This window comes from Nilaparvata lugens, chromosome 10 (assembly GCF_014356525.2).
Source record: "Nilaparvata lugens isolate BPH chromosome 10, ASM1435652v1, whole genome shotgun sequence".
Classification (NCBI taxonomy): domain Eukaryota; kingdom Metazoa; phylum Arthropoda; class Insecta; order Hemiptera; family Delphacidae; genus Nilaparvata; species Nilaparvata lugens.
Window position 1 is genome coordinate 6,803,794 of NC_052513.1, and position 18,086 is coordinate 6,821,879.

The 18,086-nt window shown below is 34.9% G+C and overlaps 1 protein-coding gene across 1 annotated transcript in view; it reads right to left on the minus strand.

Annotated features, from left to right (window-relative positions):
• Positions 1 to 18,086, minus strand: part of LOC111044919 — a 310,482-nt gene that overhangs the window by 18,334 nt on the left and 274,062 nt on the right. The window contains exons 5-6 of the mRNA XM_039436186.1: positions 3,890 to 4,184; positions 414 to 705 (exon numbers count right to left, since the gene is read on the minus strand). Coding sequence (XP_039292120.1) covers positions 414 to 705; positions 3,890 to 4,184 — 587 coding nt within the window. The remainder of the gene's footprint in view (positions 1 to 413; positions 706 to 3,889; positions 4,185 to 18,086) is intronic.

Below are 18,086 nucleotides of genomic sequence, written 5' to 3' on the forward strand. Positions count from 1 at the left end.
TTTTTTGACATCTTGTTAGATTAAGTATGCAATTTTGAATAATGTTTATTATTATTTATTATATACAATGTGAAAAATTATGATATGCTGTAATAGGTTTTTACTGTTCATGATAGAAAAATGGTTTTGTTTCAAATTATTGTAGCCTATTGATGTCAAAATAATGAACCATTTGATTTGATTTGATGTTGGGAGTGGAACAATAATTTTGGGCTGAGCATGTTGTTCCTTCCCCAAATCATTCATAGATGTACCATCAAACCTATGAAAGCAAACCTTTTTTCCAACAATTATTACAAGGATCCATAGCTCACAAATTATCAATATGATTTGTGTAACATCGGATGTAAAAATGTACAGCTATTTTCTGACAATTAGCCTATTGCAAGAGCCTATATGTTTGTGAAACACACCTAACAGCATAATAACAGGTGAGATTGCGAGGATAGATGCCGGGGAAGTTGGGACTCTCGAGGCGACAGTCTTTGCGATCACAGTCGCTGAAGATCCTTGAGCAATAAGTGTTGGCGATCAGTTCGCCCAGGTAGTGTTCGTGCTGCTCTTGATGCTCCTGCGGCTGCTGCAGCTCTTCCACGTGTTTCTGCACTCCGCTGTTGCGATCCGAGAACTCTTCCGCTGCACTGCTGCTGCTCACGTTCAAACTCATCACTGGCTCCCGACTGCTGTGAACAGGACTGTCTGGAACTGAAGTACATTGTGTTTGTAACTTCATCTTCTGTATAAGAAAAGGATAAGGAAATGTGTGTTTATGCAATATTTCTATAATACTTCTTGTAAAATATTGTTTTTTCAATAAATCACTTTTATATCTATCTATAAGGACATGTTCGAATTTATAGCTAGTTGTTTGTTATACTTCACGTTACCTTTACACTAACTAGAGACTATATAAGTAGTGTTCTACCTAGAAATATAAATAAAAATCCAATCTTTTAAAATTGTCTACTCACAACACGTTTCGTTTATGATGCCATTATCAAGTCTTTGCTAATTTTGTGAGTCTGAGATAATGTTTAATCATGTTGTAGGTAAACAATTTGAAAAAAAGCGTACTTGGATTTCTATTCTCATTTCTATTCAAAAGTAGCCCTAACGAAAAAAGACATTTCTACCACAGAGTTTTACCACAGAATACAATGCTGTTGTCTGTGGTTTTACCTACATGCTAGAGACAAAAGGCTGGCCAAGCCACACAAAGAGAGATCTGCGATCCTATACAGGTTCTTGTATCTATATTTTTTTGTCGAGGGTGAAGCCCACATGAGATCTAGGCTTGTGCATGAGTAATGAGAGTTGAATAAACCTACAGTTTAAGGTGGGCTCCGAACCACCGGGAAGCGATTTTGCAATTCATGAATCATATTTACAGAAGTGGCTCAAGCGATCACCCTCCCAACGGGTAGCATATCTTCGATCGCATATCTTAGTGTTATAAATGTATATATCCTAGAATCTATGATATAGATGTGAATACTTATATCTTCGATCGTATATCCAAGATATAGATGTAGGAATCTATAGGATCGTAGATCGCTCTCTGTGTGGCCGGGTCCTCATAGACAGGGAAAGTAGAGACGAACAGTTGCTAGCGGCCAATGATTTTTATTACGTTCTTCCTACCACATTCCATTCACCAATAGCCTGACAAAAGCACTGGCTGAATGCAACTTTCCGCCTCGTCATTCTCTGTCTATAGCCGCTATAGGGCCGTGGGATCCCAGTTTAAACGGAGCTTCCATTGCAATAAGAAAGGTTTTATGATCTTATTGAAATACAACTTGAAAATCACATATCTTTTCAATAGATACCCTGTTTGTTTTAATGCGAAAACATCTTCATGTAATTCTACATTAGCGTTGACTTAAGATGATGCGTTTGGTCCTTGAAGTATCCAAATTTCTACTTCTAAGGAGAATAATAAATCGAATTCATCTAAAAACTACAATTGAAAAGATTGTGATTTTCAAGTTGTATTTCAATAAGATCATAAAACCTTTCTTATTGCAATGGAATTATTATTGAATGATCGTTGGAATGAAAAAAGTACAAACTACGTACTTGCTAATCAACTTGATATCAGACTGCAATCAATTAAAGAGAGGTCGAATCAACAAATTGAAGGGAACTTCCATATGGATGTATATTGTTTTACAATTCCAACATGCGTTGAGGAAGTTACTCTATGCGAGCACTGACATTTCACTGCTATCAGATTGCTACTTCCTGTGTTAATTTTAGATTTCCCCGATGGCTTGTCAAAAACTCATCAACAGAGTAGAGCATAACTGACACGGGGGCAGGCAATGTAATGTTTGAGACAAGCGTTAAATTATTAACGCGAGTTTTAGATGTTTGGAGTGGAGTGGCATGTGTAGCAAATCTCCCACTTCGTTGTTATCCAAAATGACGGCTTTTTGTTGAAAATGTGCCTGAAGTAATTAAGAACTTTATCAAATAGTGAATTGATGAAGCACTCAATAACTTTTTATGTGTATCATTAAGCTATAGTAAACTTAAATCGTGATTCAAAATGAATGAAGCACTAACAATTTTATAAAAGTGATATCGGTAGTTTGAAATTGAATGATTATTTTATGGGTGAAGAAAGGATCATTCTCATTGTTTCAGAAAAGTAAACTACTCTAGCTATTGTATGTGATCAATCTCTAGTGATTCTTGCTCCAGTACCTTGTTTTTATTATTGTCATTTGAATTATATGAGTGAACCATAACAGTGACACCGATTTTGAGAGGAAGAGACAGAAAGTTAATTCCTTTCCTTAAATAATCAGAGAGACAGATCAATATTTTAGGAAATTACACTATAAAACTTTTAAATTGAATCACAAGTTTTTAAAATCATTGCGATAGGTCTCCTAATGGCGCCTACATAATATTATAACAAGATACCCAATTGTTCGTTATTGTGGTGTATATGTGAATAATGTGGAGTATGCGAAGAATTGAATAGCAATGAGAAACTTTCCAATAATAATAATAATAAATGTGCCTTCTTCTTTCGTATCACGGTTTATCATGAGGAATTTTAGAATTCAGCATATTTTAGGACAAGATTCGGAAATACAGCTTTCGATCTAATTCTATATTTGAAAGAATTATCTTTGATTTGGCATGATTGAACGTTATAACATAATAATTGTAGCTTCAGCAGTTCTTTAAAATTAAATAGATAGTCCTACAAATAATATCAATTTCTACATCTGTATTATAATGATTGTTGCAATGATTTTGTCACAGATTCAAGACAATATGTCGGTTGCACAAATTAAATTTTAATCGTGAAACAATCAGAGAAGCCTTTTTCGAAAAAGCCTTTTCTGATTGCTTAACGTGAAATTAATTACAGTTAAAATTCAACCGGTTTTTGTGCAACCGGGCCTATATGTTTAATTGGTTTATGATTTAATCCTCATTTCCATGGTTTTGAGGTGAAATTATTAAATCACTTTTTGCTTTTGGAAAAAACGACTAGCAGTCACATATTTTACAATAAATGAATAAATCACTCACTGGACAACGAGATCTTTCGGCAGTTCCGCTATCTTCTTGGTTGTCCAAGCCGAAAGATCTCGTTGTCCAGTGAGTGATTTATTCATTTATTGAAAATATCTGACTGCTAGTCGTTTTTTTCCAAAAACAAAAAGTGATTTAATAATAAGCAGTTCGTGATGGAAAACAACATTGAAGAAGAAATTATTACTCTTCACCCTCGGTCCAACACTGGATGGAGCCTTTGATTCCAAGAGAACTGTTTCAATAATTTGATGAATAAATGAATGAAATGTATGGATGAATGAATGAATGAAATGTATGGATGAATGAATGAATGATTTGATGAATGGCCTACCATCAATCCACTGTCCGCCGTAGCGCACGACGGCGTCGCGCCTCGGCAGCATCTTGTAGCTCATCTTGAAGTCGAAGTTGTATCCGGTGTTGTCCTTGGAGAGGCGGAGTAGGCGCATGGCGAGGGTGACGGCACGCGTTTCGCTGTAGTAGACGGCAGGCGCACCCCACGAGGCGCCACACCAGGCGCCGCCTACCCTCGGCCTCTGCCACTCCCACGCCTCCAGCTCGCCGTCCGGGCAGCCGGCCGACACGAACGACACGAAGCGGCCCAGAGTGAAGCTCTCCAGCGTCACCTGTAAACGACGAATCTAACATAATATGGCAGACCTTCCAATGTTCAGTCCCACAAGATATCAATTTATCAATCGATAAGTTAATAATAAGAGTCATAATAATAATTAACATCGACCAAGTCGTTCCCATGAAAGATGATGGTGAACATTGAAATGAGAATGTAAAAAAGAATGAAAATGAAAGTCAATGATTTCATAAGCTAACAATACACTCTCAATATATTTTTCCTACAATATTCTCAACTAATATACTTCTTCTCAACCGACCCTTTTTCCCCAGGACCTCACTGTGATTATATTCTCCAGCTTAATTAAAAAAAGAAACACAATTTAAATCACTTCTGGCTAGTTTATTGTCGAACACAACTGAAACATGAATTGAAAGCAAAAATCTACTGGAAACTAAATAATCGTTGATTCGGAGATTAATTTTTCATGACAATACATACGGTATTATACCTCAATACACTTTTCCCAGTCCTCAACCTAGCCAAAGGTACGAATTTTAAAACTTTTGGCTGAACAGTTGAAGAGCAGTCTCTGTCATCTTCGTTTTGAAAACCGTCTGGAAATTGTCTCTGAGTTGCAGTCTGTTTGATGCAGAATTCCAATGACTTGTTATTTTGAAATTGATTCGACTACAGTGCGAAACTCATTGGTCAACCTCAAACCAGAATGATTATTCTCTTTTCCATTTCCATGAGTGAGCGTCACCATGATAATAGTGCTGGGATGAACACCCATCTTTCCAATCACTGTCACATTGGGGTTGAAATTAATAAAGCACCGATTTCGCTATGCACATAATTTGCCGATTTGCCTCGCTTATACATCAGCCGCAATACCCATCAGTGCTGTGATTGCAATTCATACTTGATTTGCATAAACCATATTCGAATCCTATCAAACTGTCATGAACAGTAATGATGTCGACGCTAGATTAAATTCAACATATTGCCTATAATGGCTTCACCTCAGTACATGAAGATGCAATAATAATAATATGTTCCAATAAAGGCGAGGAATTACAGTTTCGCTCCCACAATATTTTGTAGAGACCTCAATCAAGAAGTAATTGGAATCAGAGGGTGTTATTGAATGAAAAGGGCTCACTAAGCTGAAACCTTTTCAAGACATCTTGGTAACATAAATAATATTGATGGAAATTTTACAGCATTCAATTTGGATTTTCATCTAATATTAATTATAATTGAGTGAAACAGACTAAAATATTATCTCTGGGCTAATTTCATTCCTAATATTGTTCAGTATCCCAATCAATTTGATCGATAGTTGCTATTGCACCTGTAATAAATACAACTATACTGTATGGATGATGTAATAAATACTATTTAATTTGAATTTGTACCATATTGTCTGATTTGCACAGTTCTCTCAAGGCTGGCATTCTTTATTTTTTCAAACTGTAATATATTTGATATCTTCGTTGATTTTTGTTGAATTCAAAAATGAATTATTTTCTTTCTTTGTTCTTTCTATAACTAAACTTATGAAGTATGTAAGTTTATACTTACATTACCTACCCACCCTGATATTAAACTTACAACACACTTATTACTATTGAACTTATTAAATATAAAAAATCAAATATTACTAAACTTACATACTTCAAAAGTTTAGTAATATTTGATATTTAATATTTAATATTTAATAAGTTCAATAATAATAAGTGTGATGTAAGTTTGATAATATTGTTATAAGTTCAATAATATCAGACAGTCATTATACTTTCTTACTTTTGAAGACAGTCGGGAACGATTGCATTCATCTTGTACAAACATATAAACAAACCATATAAATTGGGATGCCCAACGATGGAGAAAAAATGCAACATACTTCTAAATCAAATGACTGAAAAGAAAACATTGAGGAAGGGAATCTCATCTCGAACAATACGTACAAGCCGACAAAGACGACAATCAGGCAAGAGCATTTGGAGTGGAAATGAAAGGAGTGGCGTAACAAAGATTAATATGTAAAGAAAATAATGAAAATTTGGAGAGTTTTCTCGGTGAGAGCGATGCTTTGTGTAGAGAGAAATTTCTACTTTTCTGCTTGGAATAAAATCGGAAAAATGTGGTGAAGAGGAAGGGGGGAAGAATGAATGGAGAGAGAAATAAACATAGAGAAGGGGATAAACTACCAAAGAGAAGAGTTTAGCAAATGAAAAGAGGAAGAGCAAAAGAGAAAAGTTGAGAGAAAGTGAACAAGAAACTAACAGTAATATTCCTACGATCTCTTCCATATCCACACTCTTCTCAAATATTTTTACAGGAAAATAATGGTAAAGACTCACATTACAGTACACGAGTATTTCATTATATTCCTTTCTATGGAATAATAACTCTACTGAAACTTCTCTTAGTAAATATATGAACTTCTAAGATATAAGTTATAATATATTTAAACTTGATCAGACATCAAAAAAAGCTATTTACATTTCAAATCATAAAGATTTTTGTGTTAATTGAAATTAATCAACTCCGAAATCTTTTGAGAAAAGCTATTGAATTTCAAGTACAAAGTACAATATATAACAATGTGTTGTACACATTGTTGTAACAAAATGTTACATGCACAACTAATATCTAGTAATTTATCTTGTTATTCAGGAATTATTTCCAACAAACAACTACCCCACTCTAATTTTATTATAAGTTAGAATGAGACAGAGCTTGTTTGTCAGTTTTAAAGATATTCATTATTTTACTTGCATTTTCTGTTTGATAGTAGCCTTTGTGCGTTCTCCTTTTTCTGTCCTTGTCCTTTATAATGAATTTTCAATAGCATTTCTCTTTCACTTTCTCCCTTTCTCTTCGATTTTATTCTCGCAGAATATTGTCAGTTACGTAGGCCTTCTGACCAAGATTATCGTGCCTCTGCTTTGCTCATTTATTCTGTCCTGAATCATGGTACGATACAGACGTATTCGGTGGAATTAGTTTTTTTTTGGGAGAATTTTCTCCTATTTCTTTAAAAATGTAAAAAGTAATATCTTAATTAATTACTAAATGAAAATGGTAGTCAGTCTGTGAATGTTTCCTCCTTTTTTAGTTTTCTTCATATGTTAAAATACCACAGTCATTAGTAAAACAGAAATGTAAAATCTTCAAATTTGCGACCAAATCCGCTTTAAAAAGCGGTCCCAGCTTTACCACTACCAGAATTTCAACTACAGGCCATCCAGACTTCAACTTTAGATCAACTGCCTTCCTGGTTCCTATAGCTTCAAATTCACATGAGAGCTCCGTTTCAAGTCGCCTACAATTCGCCACCTGGATTACGAGCAAATTACAAAAAGGATTAGTAATCCAGCAGATCCAGCCCAAAATCAGAAGAAGATAGGGATTTCTGGGGGAAGTTAATTTGTGCGCGAAATGAAATAATACGTGAAAATTATATGAGTGTGAAAAGTTTCAAATAAATACATCGATAATCTAAAATAAATACAAGTGTTTGGGGCCCCTCACTTCTGCGATATGTACATACAGGTATTTGTAGAATTTAATATTTACTAATTTCTAAAATTTATTAATTTTTGTAAAATCTTTAAACCGTTATTAATATTTTAAAGTTTGGATTCTGGGGAATATTCATCTCAAATAGTTTTTGTATTGCTCTTGAATATTTTTCTGTTTTTTTGTAAATTATACTTCTGACTACCACTAGGCCTACGGTTTTTAAATTTTGAATAATCCTTCGTCACACCAAGTATATAGTGAGAATCGAGTAAATTAATTTGGTATTTTTGATTGATTGTATCCGTACGTTTAACTTGTTGCTCTCAATAAAAAAAAAAGGTATTCGATTATAAATAATTGATAGTAATTATTATATAAACAGGAGACGGTCAATCAACCTTAACCAGTAACTATCGTTACATTGTTATGGACATTTTATTGTATGAATACTGTACAGGAATACTTAAAAGCAACTTCCAAATAGGGTGAACTAGTTGACTAACTTAATAATGAATAACAAGCATCATTCATATCTGCAAGTGATCATTGAAATTTTATTACCTTTACATATTTATTACCTTTTACAAAACATATTATTCGCTTTTGATTGACAAAATTTCCGATATGAACCACATATTAGAGACAATTCATCAAATATAGTGAAACATATGAATATTACTTTCTAGTTTTCACCTTGAAGCCATCAATTTCTACATACAGCACCAAATACAGGTCGGGAAATATATTCTACAATTGAAGCAAACGGCTCATTCCTTGGAGGCTTATTTTAGAAGATACATACACGCTTTGGAACAAAGGGCAGAGGTTTATGAGCGTGATATGCATATTGTAATATGCCAACTGTCATTTTACACGAGAGAGTACCTCACTCTCTCTCCTTCTCTTCCTCTTCTCTCGCTCTCTTCTAAATCCCCTCAAAGTGACCTCAGAAATACTCACGCATACTGCGGTTTCTTACAGCGAGCAGATTTTGCAGAGAAACTGTAAATCTCCACTCTCATTCCATGTAAAGTACCTGCACTCATGTTTTCCAACACTGCTAGCTAACACAAACACAAATTGTTACGTCCGCCCGTAAACTCAAAAGAGAAAGGAATGTTCACCATTTGCTGTCGGAGACACAGAATACCTTGCGTGTTCTATTAAATATGCAACACGGAAACCTCACCTCGAGCTAACACTTGTCCTGCCCTGGGTTCTTCCTCTCAAATAAACTATCGAAGACAATAAGTACAGCTGGTTGGAGAACGGGTTAGAGACATATTCAACTCGGGAAACTGGGGATTCGTTTATTCAAGGTATAAAGGAGCTTGAAGTTTAGAGATACTTGTTTAAAAAAATAGAGGAGCAAATGCATTTTATTTATAGGTTTCACCTTAAGAAGCCATCAATTTCTACATACAGCGACTGACTTCAAGTTACAGTCGAAAGTCTATTTCTCAAAAATAGAGGAGCAGATGAATTTTATCACTACTTTTACCTTGAAAATCTATAGTGACATTATAGTGATTGAAGTTTCTAATAAGTCTTGAATGTTTTTTACCGCTATATTTTTCCGAATTAGTTGGGGAGGGACCATTAAGTAAAGACTTTGAGAGGTCTATGAGATCTACCTATATATCCATATTTCCTTGGCAATTGATGGAATAGGTTGGAAAAAATAATGAATAGAATATCATTTATTTTACCGTTAAGATACGTATTTTGTATACTCATTCAATTAAACGTTGAAATAGCATCCTTCTTTGAAAATACTGTATCGTCCTGATTATATAATCTGCTGTCTTAGCTTCCTTCATTTAAAGTGGATATGAAGGTTGAGGATTCATTGACTGATTGAGTGTCCAACGTAATCCCTAGTTTGTTATGAGAGTGATGAGTTGAGTTGAAGCGAAAATAAAATGAAAAACGTAAATTGTACGAACCTTTCTGGCTTATTGAATAAATGCTAACTTGAAAAATATTGAACCTGTTTGAGAGATAAAGAACTGAACCCTTTTGGTAACTATTGAAAAAGTGGAGTAATCATAAAATACATGATAATTTATACACATAAAATTAAAAATCAAAGTAATGACTTGAAAGTACAGAAATATTATTTGAAAACTAAAATAAGTGTTAAAAAGTATACTTTTATTTCTAATTTTCATGTCCACATTAATAGCAGCATAGAGATCCCGGGTTCAAACCCTCTCATAACCAAAAGTTTTTTAACCAGATCACTCCCGTGTTATCGGATGGGCACGTTAAATTGTCGGTCCCGACTGAAGTATGACAGTCGTAAGTGCCATTGACGGCTTAAATTATATATTCAGGCGGTGGGACCTTCCCGCAAGGGACTCCACACCAACAAAAGCCATACGAATTTACTTTACATTAATAGCTCTAAACAAGAACGTGAAAATCATGTACAGAATGTTACTAAAAAATAGTTAATGCATCAATGCTTATAAAGAAACACTAAAGAAGAATCATTTTCACGCTATTAATCTTCCTAGTCAACTGGATTGCTCATGAAACATTCTGCAATCTGTAGGGTTCATAGTGATCGATATAATGTGAGAAGTAAGATTTGTCACTTACTATTATTATTAAGCGTATAGCATATATACACAACAAATATATAGTTCATGAGTCCCAAATGCCTAGATATACACTGTATATTCTCAATCTCTTTGAGATGTTGTGTAGTTTTCAGTCAGGAGAACATAAGTTTGTCTGACCGCCATTATTTGCTAGTCCATTTAGCGTTACCCAATGTGCACCATGGAGGCGAACTAGTGTTACAAATAATTAAGTTAAAAATCTGATTGCTGGAATAAGTTTGAGGTTAAAGAAGGTTAAAACTCAATTTTGAATTTTTACAGAAAAAAAAAAACATTTTCAATCATCTTCAGCATTACAAATGTTCAAAATACTTCTAGGTGATAAAAGAACACAAACGATGACAATGTTGTTGACAATCAATGTGGTTACACCAAACCGAATCAGTTTTGTGAGTTCACAATCAAACCGAATTTTTTTAGTTGCTGAGTTCCCTCTGTCAATTGCTACGTTTGATAAATGTTCGCAAACCTCCCTTTTCCACAATCATAACTAATCAATATTAAAATGAATGAAAAAAAATTACAAAGCAATAATATTATTATCTTTCAATATAATTATAGAATTTCAATGTATGGTCGGGGGTCGGCAGGAATTAAATTTTCAATTACTGGCATTCTACAATGAGACGGATATAACAATGCGCTAATCACATCCACCTCCACCCTTCCATGCCATGGACACAATTTCCAATTAGATGTCCATGTTGGACAGTCCAAGCCGAGCGGATTTCCATGTAATGACGCCATTTTAATTATGGTCGCATACCCTGTCAGCCTGGTAGTTGTTATTGAAAGTGAAATCAAAAGTTGAATGCAGGCTTTTTCATCCATCCAACCATCCGGAAATGAATTCCGGATGAATTAGTTTTTCTATGAGCACTGCACCTGCATGACTAATTAATACTACCCTTCTCTCTATTCCTGGATAAAATGTTCCCAATAAAACGTTATTTAAATTAGTTTCAGGCCTTCCAATCTGCATCCTTGCTACTAATTAATTTTTTTAATTATTATTATTAAACGAAAATTCAAATTAAATGCTGTAATTCACCCAGAAGACTTCTGCTACTGCAAATATTGACAACAGGGTAAACAGCTAGATGGAAATTCGATGAGCGCTACTATTCAAAAATTATTTGTCAGCCCGGGAATCGAACCCAGTACCTCCTAATTGCCGGTCAGGAATGCTTACCCTTTACACCAAACTGACAATCTCTGGATAGCAGCGCTCATTTTATACGAAGCCATAGCGGCCAGCCAGTCTACAGATGGAAATTACTGAGATTTTGCAATTATTCAAATGCTAATGAATTAATTATTATTATTATTAAACGAAAATCCAAATTAAATGCTGTAATTCACCCAGAAGACTTCTGCTATTGCAAATATTGACAACAGGGTAAACAGTAGCAGAAGTCTTCTGGGTGAATTACAGCATTCAATTTGGATTTTCGTATAATAATAATAATTAATTTTCTTCTCTATTCCCAATTGTAGCATTAGAAAAATAGTCTTTTCCATCTATCGTATTGCTTTTGCTGATTGAGTGACGTTGAAATACATTCCACTGCATCATATAACCAAACATCTATTTGTACTAAAACTTCCTTAGTTAGTCTACCGGCTAAAAACTTCAATAATGAAATTCGCTTCTCGAATAAAAACGTTTTTTGAATAGTTCATCTATTTCCAAAGTTACTGGTAATCTTATGAAATGTTATTGGAATGAAACCTACTCAAAAATAGTTTTTGGGAGTCCGAACTCACTAGGAGACAAACCTGCAATATTATTGTAGAAATCGATCTGATAGTTATTAGAATGGCTCTACATATCCGTTTCCGTTTCCGTTTAATCAACCAATAACCAAAATAAAAAACAACATAAAAATGAGACGTCATAATAAAAGACTTATAACCATATAAAGACAACCAGTAGAATGAACGAAGGTTTATACTCAACCTTGGAAGTAAGTCAATAATACTCTTCATGTATTAAATCATCCAACATTCTCTTCCAGACTCTCAATCCAAAGTTTCATATAATTTTGCAATTCAATCACCAGGGCCCGTTTGCACAAAAGCCTGTTAGATTTTTACTATGACTAAATCTCACAAGAACCAATCGGAGAAGGGTTCTCTGGGAAGAAAGCTTCTCTGATTGGTTCTCGTGGATATGATTGAAATTCAAGAGACTTTTGTGCAACCAAGAACAAAACTTCCAATTCGATCAATAAAAATCAAACTAACTTTTTGATTTATTCTCATCTCTCTATGCTGATCTAGTAGTAGTGTCCCACTCTCCATGACTCAAGTTGGAGTTAAACCCCAACTTTAGTACTGAAAAAATCCGAACAAAAAATATAAAATACAACGAAAGAAACGTGCCGCTTCTCAATGTAACAGCAGAGATGCTGTAACGCTTGTGGGTCGTGTTTTTCGTTTCTTCTATTAAAAATGCAACACAACCCGCAGATAAATTCGCTCAATGGAAGTTATATGAAGTTGGTGGCCCAGAGTTCAAGCGAAGTTGGAGGAAAAATGTCTCCTTCCAGCCATAGGCAAAAATTACACGCTAGATAGACGATTTCTAGAAGTAACTTTGTCGGAAAATGATGGTCAGAGTTGGTGGAATTTACTCACAAGTTTTCCCTAGACTCTGGCCATAGCCTGACTCTTATACTTCGTGACTCTCCATCCTTCGTCTACGACTATTTTTCTCTTCGAACTTCTTTCTCCACAAGCGATCACAATTCTGTAGTCACGTAGATGGAATCAAGTCGATTCAAGGGTCTTGTCGTGACTTCGGTTTTCCTCTGACTCTCTTCTTCTGTTTGCCTCAGCGAATCTTCAAGAATCATAAATGAATAAAGAGTGTTTCTCAATCAGTTATGAGGAACAACTTGTTCCTCTACGTCGAGTGTCAATAAGTTTCATGAATATTTCCAATGAGAACATCTCCCACAAACCACTTGTATCATACATTTACACTAAAACCATTATTTCATATTGAAGAATATTATTATCATTGTTTGTACATTTAAATGGTTTGTGAAGATTTCAATGAGATGCACAATTGAATTATCAAGTTATCTCACGAAAATGTATCAAGAAGCTCAACTATATGATGCATTTAATGTGCCAACACTGATTTGGAGTGACTTTATATGGACCACCTGATATTTCCATCGCAGCAAATTAGTTCAGCACAAATTCAGATTCTACTCCGAAACAATACATATTCTAGTAAAAATTGAACTACTGTTTACCTATAAATATATTTCTATCAAATTTCTGTTTGATTCCGATTCAGCGCAATTGATTTTCTAGTGAGAATTGAACTTTCGATTATCTTTATCATAATATTATTAATCATTTCCATCAAATATCTGTTTCTATAATGTACGATGAGTATGAAACTATGAGACTATAACATTAATTTCCCGATTTTCATCCATGGAATCAAATTCAGAAAATCATTCACCACATTAATAGCTTCTGGAACAGTAAAGGATGGAGAAATTCCTCGGGAATAATGCTATTGTGCATCACAAACCAGGCATCAACATTCCCGTTTTTGAACAGAGACTTCTCTCATGGGAGCTGAGCGCTTGGAGTTGACGGGTAATACTGTTTGATAAATCGTATTATAGACTCCTGTTTAACGAAAAGCCTATCGAATTTGCTGCCTGTTATCTGCCTCTGAACCTGGAATACGAATTTCAAAGCAGGCCAGATACAGGTATAAATATATCATTGTTGGGACTGTGTATTGTAGCTTAGTCGAAGCAGATATGCATAGCTATGTTATTTCTATCCATTACCTAAATAGGTAACCATACTCCTAACATAAATTCAACTTTGCGTTCGTTAGTAGTAGACAAAATAGAATGGCAATTAGTCAATTTGTTGTTGTTTTTGTTGCTCTATTATCGCAAAGATAAAGTTCGGTTGATCGGAAAGTTTTAGTTGAAACAAGTGAGTTTGCACATTTTTCTCTCACCAAGTGCAAACTTTGCGTGATAATTAATCGCAATAGAAAAATTTGTTAGTATACAATCGAAAGGTAAAAAACGCAATAGGCTCAACATTCATCAAGAACCAGCTTAATGCCCAAAGAGACTGCAATAAGTTTCACATCATCAATTTCCGTCCACTGCTTATTCTTTTCAAGATTGATGACCTGACCCTCACAAGAATAAAACCCAAAAATGAGTTTAACATAATTCGCACGTCCACAATTAAAGTGCCGCTGTATTCCTATGAGAAATATGTTCTGTCATCCATTCCACTCAAGATAAACGCTACTTATTTGTGGGGTTTCCTTGATTTATGGAGGCTGCTCGTGATGTGCTGGCAGCTACCTGTTGGAGATTTTTTTCCATTTTTATTTCGAGTCAGCTCACACCTTCTGTTGCTGCGAGAAAAAATGAGCGCATAAAAATGGCCCAACTTCCAGTTAGAGCAACTATTCAGGGCACGTCCAGCCACTAAGCGGAATCTAGCCGCTGGGACTTGGAACTGCTTTATTAAGTCCGAGCTTATTCATTTCCAGCAACCCCTGCAGCCAGCTTCCTTCCCACAAATTTATTCCCTGCTCTTTGTATTCTCATTCCGATTTGAAAGCGATGTCCATCACTGCACTCACAGTCGCCCTCGGAAATGGTAGGATAAACGAGATAAAAATCATTTTCTATACGAAGCAGAGGTTTCCGTAGAAATGCTGGTATTTCTCTAACTCAGGATCAACTGTAGATTTGAAAGTCTATTTGAGTCAGAATTGTAATCAGCTGTGCTGAATAGTTAGTTGTGTTTTTCTGGCTCTAAATTTTGTAAAATTACTCAAAAATTTTCCAATTAATGGTGATTTGAGTGTGATATTTTTGTTTTTTATTCTGTTTTCAACAATAAAAATTTAAAAATCTTAGTTTTCCTTGTTTTTGAGTGAAAATGGACTAAATATTAGTAAAGTGAAATCATAACCCTATTTTGGACTTTCAAAATGTTATTTATTTAAATTTGGGAGAGAAATAGTACAAGGAGTATCCTTAGTTTTTCTCTCCTGATCAGTGCTTTGTACAAATTATAAATAAATAAATTGTGATTTCTAGGAATGTTCCACTCTCATGATACTGTATTGACATTGAATATAATGAGGGATCAAATAATTGGCATTGAATATAATATTCAGTAACTATTAAGGTGCGTACAGATATACGCGCCGCGAACATGAGCAATTCACTTTTAATCAGCTGACTATATATCTGTATTATTACAGAATCGGTATAAGATATAGATATAAGAAGCTTGGCATCAGCTGATTAAAAGTGAATTGCTCATGTTCGCGGCGCGTATATCTGTACGCACCTTTATAATCTGACAGTGCTTTTTTACTTTCCTTGCCCTATTACCATAGGTAAGGAAAGTATTGCTTTCCGAAAAAAATTAAGGTACCCCAATTTGTAAATTTCTATACGTTTCGAGGTCCCCTGAGTCCAAAAAAGTGGTTTTTGGGTATTGGTCTGTATGTGTGTGTGTGTGTGTGTGTGGTGTGTGTGTGGTGTGTGTGTGTGTGTGTGTGTGTGTGTGTTGTGTGTGTGTGTGTGTGTGTGGTGTGTGTGTGTGTGTGTGTGTGTGTTGTGTGTGTGTGTGTGTGTGTGTGTGTGTGTGTGTGTGTGTGTGTGTGTGTGTGTGTGTGTGTGTGTGTGTGTGTGTGTGTGTGTGTGTGTGTGTGTGTGTGTGTGTGTGTGTGTGTGTGTGTGTGTGTGTGGTGTGTGTGTGTGTGTGTGTGTGTGCCACAAGTCTCATATCTGTAGAAATTTCAGGAGCTCCACCCCATCTAGGTAAAGTTTGATTTCAGATTTCCAATTATCAGACTTCAGAAACAATTTAAACAAAAAATTTCAAATGGAAAAGATTGAGCATAAAAATCTCTACAATTAATGTTCAGTAACATTTTCACCTAAAATTTAAAATAAGCTCGAAATTCGAGAAAATGTTATTATTTCAATTGCAAACTGTTGGCAACTGTTGATTCTATTAAATCATTCACTATGAAGAGATAGCAGACCTCGTGTGTCTCCAGCGTTATAGTCCTGTCACCAGCTGGCTTAGATCTTTGCATAGTAGACTTGAGATGCGCGGGAACACTAGCGTCAGGTTATAAATTCTCATAACGGCAAGGAAAGTTGTGTGAGTGCGCCACACCAGATTTTTTTACTTGAGAGACAAGTTCCATTTCAAATATGACTCTAAAATAGAGAGATTTCTCTATGCATTTTTTAACTAAAATAAATTGCTATAATATAAATGTTTGTAACTGAAATGTTGTTTTATCAAAAACGGAACAATGAATAAAGTACCTACTTTTTTATGGTGGAAAGATAAAGGTAAATATATTATAAGTGGAAAATTAGTGATAATAACAAAACATGAGATCAGGGGCCTCCAATCATTGTAAAATTAAAATAATCAAAATCATCCCTCAAAGTACCTTCAGGTTGAAGATTAATTAACATTGCTTTGTCGGAAATTAGCAGTGAGTATTTGAAAGCATGTTAAACAACGCTTCAAAGCGTGCCGATAACTGAACATCTGATTGTACCAATGAATTGCTCGTTTGTTTACCAGCGTAATGCAGCAATGCAAATGACTGTTTTCAGTGATAACAAACAGGATGAAATCGTGTTATTGGTTTACGAGAGACACAAGATTCACGCTATTATTTTGATAGCGGATTAATTTTATCACAACCGTTAACCTAATTCCTATTATAATGAAACAACAGGATTACGAGGCAAGCCTATCATTTGCAGATGGAGGATCTGCTATAGATAATAATTTGTGCATACGTGCCAACCTACACCATTGAGATGATGCTTGTATGTTCATTATCGTACTGAGATGTGGATTATGAAGATGGAGGAGAATTGAAACTATGTTAACTAATAGGATTGGTATGTGGATAGTATTTGTGCTAGATATTTGAAGCATCGGTTATGTTAATGATGCCTTACAATGTTCCAATGTATGATTGATCCAGTGCCATGTTGCTACATATTAAGCTGCGTACAAAATAATTTGTATTTGTTTTGAATCATTTTTACGGAGCAGAGCGAAAGTCTGTACGCACCTTTACAATAATTTGTGACGTCCAACAGACGTATGCTCCATGAACACGCACATTCGGCTTTCCATCAGGTGATGCTATGCTTACTATTATCGGAATCTTATTGTTCAAATACAGAATATCGGGGCACCGAGCTTCGCTCGTTATTTGTTTATTTATTTATTGATAAACAGAACTCAATTCTTTAAAATGATTGGGGAAGGACTAACCGGCACAACCCAGAACTGTTTCTTCCCCGAATTTTGATTCATACACTATAAAGGTATGTTGGCACTGGACGTGCACTTACACCAAAAGTAGGTTTTGTTCCATACACTTGAATTCAGGACAAATTTTCAGTCCAAACATTTGAAAACAGAAAAGTTCTAATTTAGATTGTTCGCAAACTAAATTGAATAGCAAAATAACACTCAATAAACACTTAAAACTGTAAAATGATGATAAAATTTGAAAGTTATGATACACTCCAATTTAGAATGATATACCATGTCATGTCAACAAATCAGATTATTTTGATTAAGTCTAATAAAATTTCTAGATCATATTTCTCGTGAGATACGGTAAGCTGATTGATTATACAGCACACACATCTTCTCCCACACAGGCACACACATCTTCTGTTATTGACAGACGACGAAATTATCATCTGTTTTTCCAAGGATGAATA